The sequence below is a fragment of the Pteropus vampyrus genome, unplaced genomic scaffold, assembly GCF_000151845.1.
Source record: "Pteropus vampyrus isolate Shadow unplaced genomic scaffold, Pvam_2.0 Scaffold243, whole genome shotgun sequence".
In the NCBI taxonomy this organism is placed as follows: domain Eukaryota; kingdom Metazoa; phylum Chordata; class Mammalia; order Chiroptera; family Pteropodidae; genus Pteropus; species Pteropus vampyrus.
Genome location: NW_011889024.1, coordinates 903,992 through 909,865, shown reverse-complemented (window position 1 = coordinate 909,865; position 5,874 = coordinate 903,992). Strand labels below are relative to the sequence as shown.

General features: G+C 52.5%; 1 protein-coding gene across 1 annotated transcript in view; it reads left to right on the top strand.

Moving 5' to 3' along the window:
• The first annotated feature begins 5,308 nt into the window (after nucleotides 1-5,308).
• The window catches only part of SETD7 (SET domain containing lysine methyltransferase 7), a 47,944-nt gene continuing 47,378 nt past the window's right edge, over nucleotides 5,309-5,874 (top strand). Inside the window, exon 1 of the mRNA XM_011374297.2 lies at nucleotides 5,309-5,803. Within this exon, the coding sequence (XP_011372599.1) occupies nucleotides 5,764-5,803 (40 nt within the window). The 5' untranslated portion in view covers nucleotides 5,309-5,763. The remainder of the gene's footprint in view (nucleotides 5,804-5,874) is intronic.

Sequence of the window (5,874 nt, the reverse complement as noted above, 5' to 3'; positions counted from 1 at the left end):
GACTGGAATTCAGGGAAAGTAAACCAAGACAGTGACTGAATTTCTGACTGAAGAATTTGGAGCTACTCCAAATTTTCATCAAAGTGACTTGACTGTCATATCAGGAAGGTAGAAATAGAATGTGATTATGACTTGAAAAGTGTAAATCTGTCTAATTGGCTGTATAGGATGCCGTGTGAAGAAGCCTGTTTGAAGAAGCTAACGCATGCGAAAAAGAGGCCCAAAGTCTCAGAAGCCAACAGGGCCACCTAAGCAGGGATGGGTGGGGTGCGTGGGCAGCTTTATTCTTTCAGGACATTGGGTCAGGAGTATTCCTCTTGTGGCCCACACAGAATAAATGTGATAAATTTCATTTATTCTAACTCCAAGCTAATTAAGCAAACATCTGGATGGAATTTGTCTTCTCAAGTATAATTTCCACAGAAGGAGACTGTGCTTGCCATGGCAACATGAGTATTCTGGTCTATCAGTCACAATTCAGGTATGTACATCAGTCTCTGGTTAATGTGAGTCCACTCGAGGAAGGTCCGGATCTGGGCCTTAATGAATGCGGTGACATTTGTGGTAAATAAGTCAGCTAGAAGTACCCTTCCATTCGCTCTGTGTACAGTAATGCCCAAAGAACACACAATATACCCATCCTCTGTAGTCTTAGCATTAGCACATATGACATATTGCAGGACTCAATGATCTTAGTTAGAGCCCAGTAACATTTAAAAAAAAAAAATTAATTGATACTTAAGTTAAAACCAAACATTTGGCTTTGATGGGAGTTGCATTTTCAAAATGCCTGCATCCTATTGATTTTTCTGAATTTCTAAAGCCGTGGTCTCTTTAAAAATCATTTCCAATTTTTCATTTCTTTTTTTAAATTACATCACTCAGCAGCTTCACCAGACCCCGACCTGACAATATTTTCATATTCATCAAGACCAGAAGAACTAGACACACTGCAGAGGAAGAAAATCTGCCCGTAGTGGACCCAAACGGGGACATCTGGGCTGCGTCCTCCCTTCCTCCATGCCCCCAACGGTCTAAATTTAGTTTCCTGGATGGGCTGTAATGACATTAACATGTTGCAAGAACAAGAATCAAGCAGAAGAGAAAAAAGAAGCTTAATGTGGCATGAGGTATTTTAATGCCATGGCAACTCCGATGTCTTCTCTATTATTTAATTCACTTCCTCGGGTCAGGTGATTCTGACCTCTCTCCCCTGCACTTCCTGTTGCTGTGAGGAAATCAGGTCGCCCTGAATTCCCGAGCCCTCTTCATGACTGCAGTCACGTCTATTCCCGGCAGAACGTATTTTCTCCATCTCTTCCTTTGCTTTCGGGCCTTTATTCGGTGGCCTTGATGTCCCCCGTTGCTCTTCACTGAGCTCCACCTGCTGTAACTGCTTCCCTTTTATCCACACCTCCCCGCGCCCTCTCCTCCCTGCTCCTGTCCCTGCCCCTCCCTCCAGCTTCTACAGCTGCCACCAGTGCAGTTAGCCACTTGATTTGGGACTTAGTGCTTCAGAATCCAGGGCCATGCCTCTCTTCCTAGAGTGAGATAAAGGTCCCTCCCTTGCAGATCTCAGTGCCATTAAAACGAGATAACTCGGGGACTCGAATGCGTCTTCCGCTTTCCTTTATCTGTGCGTATCCCTGGGGCTCTCCATGCTCTATTTAGCTTTTCCCCAGGAAAGGTGGACAGAGAAGGTTTGAGCTTAGACTGTAGCCCAACCTCCTCACTTCCAGAGGGAAAACGAAAGTCCAGAGAGCTTCCTGGACCAGTTGCGCGGCTAGTTCTTGGAGGAACCGAAACGAATAGGGTAAAAAGGCAATCGAATTGGCGAATTTGGTGGGGAAGAATCTTGTTAAGGCCTGAGCAGTACCAAAGTGAGCTTTGATGATTATTAAAGACTTCCGTCACTCATTCTGTCCTTGTCTTCCTGCCAGCAGTGCAAACAAACAAAGCAGAACCTGCCATAGATCCAAGGGACACCTGCCTCCCAGGACCATGAAGACCCAGAAGACTGCCTGGGCCCCTCCAGCCACTACCGGCAGGACGGGATGAGGGCACAGGGACCACCGGCACCAGTGAATTCTTCATGAGTTCCACATTCTCTAGCTTTTTCACAATTTGCCAGTGTGTATAGTGGCGGATTGTCAGAATTTTTTCCCCTGAATGCAGGAAAGTGTATAAGATACAAGACACCTATAAAAATATATTTATTGCAAAAGTTATATCGGTCTTATAAGTAAGCCCCAGCCTTCCCAGGGGAAAGACAGGGGTGGTCGAATGAATAAAAGAACTCGGTGTTTCTACTGCTTGCTGCAGTGGAAAAAGGACTTCAGTTTCCCAAGCTGAGGGGGAAGAGAGGGATGTAGCCTGGGATGTGAAGGCAGCAAGCCAGAACAGCTGAGACCAGCCACTCCTTGGTGTGAGCGTAGAAGCAAGTCTCACTCCAGGACCTGGCTGTCAGATGTCCTGTTGTGGTCCCTGTCCTCCCAGCCAGGGCGGGTTCTGGCACATGGATCTGCTGAGTTAGGAGCTGAGCCACGCCGCTGCTGCTGCTGCTGCTGCTGCTCACAGCGATTAGAGCTCTATTGATTTTCTAGCCCCTGACCACAGTGGTGGGGACAGAGTACGACAGAGGAGAGTGGCGGGAAGCCAAGTGGAAAGAGGGTTTATGAAATGAGCTCTCAATGAAGAAAACTGTGGGAAAGAATGCGACAGAAGCAGATTTGGGGCCAGTAGATGTGGGAAAGTAGAATAACTCAAAAACTCTCTCCTGACTTGAGCTAAAACCAAGCGCTTTGCCAACACGCAGGCAGAGGATCCCGTCTGTGAGAAAGACTCAGCACTATTTATATAAAACAGAATATTCCTCTTTGCAAAATCACCGCTGACAGTGCTTAACTTTCCTTCTGTACCAGGCACGGTGTTGGGTTGTGGGACTGTAAATAAGAATCAGTCGGCCTAGAGAAGGGGATGGAGAACATACCCAAAATGGTTTGCAAAAATGCAAATGTATCTTAAAGGGGTCATGAAAACATTTTACCTACATATTAGGCCCAGAGCCAGCAAAAATGAATGGCGGCTGAAGGCGGGCAGGACTGTGTCCCAGCCCACCTCATGCGCGAATCCGTGACGGTTCTCAGGGAGCTTTCACTCTGGTCACTACCCATCCTGACAGTCACTCACTTCCCATGCCCACCCCTTCCAGACCCAGACGAGGCCTGCTTCAGGGATGTGAGCTGTGAGCAAGGCTCTTGGTGTGCTCAAGGCAGCAAGTAGAAAGGGAGCACCTGACGGTTTGGTTGTGCACTACATGCTGGGAAATCCTCGTGGCACCGAAGGGATGGCTGGACATCCTCCTCTGAACCCAGAGAAGGGGTAGCGCACTTATGACAGGATTCCTGCCCCCACCCCCACATACCCACCCACCATGAACTTGTATCTCTGGGGTTCCCCTGTGTGTTTTGAGGGGAGATTTCTGCCAATCTACATTCCCCCTTTTTCAGCCCCCTTTAGGAAAGGAATAAATTATTTTTGCTTCCTGTTAGCCTTTTTAAAAAGTTATTTTTTTGCCCCTGAAAATAAACTGGAAAATGAGGAAGGAGATGGGTATCTGATGTGTTTTCGTATGTCAGTGTCACATATGAGGGAGATTATGTGTTTTAAAAGGGAAAAAAAGGAAAAATGTCATATAATTCAAAACCAGTGAGTGAGCAAACTCAGTATGTGATAGCTTTTAAGAGAAAGAGAGAGAGAGAGAGAGAGAGAGAGTGAGAGAGAGAGAGAGAGAATCCTGCTTCTGAGGTTCATGTTTCAGAATGATGTAACCTAAGTGGCTCTTCCATCCCCCACTGCAGGAACACCTTCTCCGTGTAGCTGTGGAGCCCAGGTATCTGCATTGGAGGACTTCCAGGAGGAGGTTCCACTTAAACTGGAAGAGTTCAGAGAGGTGTGGACTAAGCTGAGGCCCTCTGGTGACCTCTGGGTGATCCAGCCCCAGCCTAGGGACCTCCGAGTGGTCTAGCGTAAGCCAGAGGGACCTTATTCCAGAGTAGCCTAAGCCTCTTACCTCCTGGAGGAGGAATTCGGGCTGGTGGGGGTGGTGAGCAGCACCAGAACCTAACTCTGATCTAAGACCCTTCCCTGTCCTTCTAAAGAGTCAAAAGGGATGGAAATTCCTGGCAGTGTATGGGACAAATGTCCCTAACGTTGTTTTGTTCCCAACCCCCCACTGAGGAAAAGTGAATTTAAGAAGAAACTCATAACATTTCGGTAAAAAAAATACCTGGCATTTAAGCACAGAGCCCAAACCGAGGCGTGGACTGGGTGCTGGAAGCACTCTGAAATCTCCAAAGCTTCATTCGTTGTTCAGGAAACAAAATGGAACAACTTTCTTTGCTCCCTCTGGGCCCCTCCCTCGTGCAGTAGCTGTTCTTGGCAGGTGCCCAGAGCAGCACCCGGTAATTCCACGGCACATTGTGTACATTCGCATCCATTTAACCAGCTATTTACAGCCGCCCTTTATGCCACCTGTAAGAGGCAATGCCACAAAAATAGTAAGTGGCTGGGCCGGGAACCGGGTGCCCCGTGATTTTCTCCACTTGGAGAGCCCGAATCTATGGAGTGGTTGGCACTTGGAGAAACGGGGTGACAGCTGGGTACATCACACGTACAAGGGCGGGAGGCGCGAGAGGAGGCGCGCCAGACGGAGGGTCCTTTTACTCGCCAGCTCCACTCGGTGGCTCCTTTTCCATGACCACACGGCTGGGAGGAACCTGCGGGCCTCCCGTGCGGCCGGTCTCCTGCCTGATAAAGAGCCCGCGGCCGCTCGGACTTGCTGAATTTCTGAATCACCGAGACGCCCGGAGGTCCCGAGGAGGGCGGGGACGCGGCGCGCTGGGGTGGGAGCCGCAGTCCCTTGGAGTCTGGGAAACCTGCTCGCGGATGTGATGCGGCGACACGGAGACACCTGCGCTCCCGTGCGTGCCGCACTCGTGCAGCTCCGGGTGGCAAACGGGGTGAAGTGGGGACGTGGGCGAGAGGAAGTTGAGGCGCCGGAGCGTTAGGAAGGCTGTCTGAGCGTCACTTGCTTTTCGGGAGCTGCCCCGAGGGGGGCTGGCGGGCCCCGCACGGCCGACTTCCAAGTTGCCCCGGCGCAGCCGGGGGCCGGGAGTGCGGGGCACCCTGAGGACGGGGAGCCGGCGGTCCCAGGTGCGGGAGGGACGCCCGCCGCGCCCAGGACCGCGTGGAGCGCTCGGAGCGCACGGAGCCGCCGAAAAGCCAAGCAGGACCCCGCTGGGCCCCGGGGCTCGCGGGCTGGAGCGCAGAGGCCGCGCGGACCCGGAGCGCCTTTCGTGTGAAGGAGCCTCACTTCTGGGAAGGGACAGGGAACTGTCAATCAGCGAGGGAGGGAGCGCACCGGCTCCGGGTGATGTCAGCGGATCAGCTGCTCGCTAACAAAGAGGGGGTATTACAGGAGAAAGTTGCGGCGGCGGCGGCCTCGGCGGCACCCCGGAGCCCCGCGGGCGAGGGGCAAGTGGGCGAAGGGCGGGGGGACGGCTGCGGCAGCCGCCGCTGAAGGCCGAGGCATTGCAAGGGCTGCAGGGGGAGGCAGTGCGAGCCAGCCCCGACTGCTCCTCCTCTTCCTCCTCCTCCTCCAAACTCGCCGGGCTCAGCCCCAGCGCTCGCCCAGCCTCCGGAGCACCCGGAGCGACGCGAGGCAGCGGCGCGGCCCCGAGCTGGACAGGGTCCCCCGCCGCCATGGATAGCGACGACGAGATGGTGGAGGAGGCGGTGGAAGGTACAAGCCTTTCTCGGGGGGCCGGGGAGGAGGCGCCGAAGGCTCGGGGCGCGCGAGGAGTGGCGGGCTGC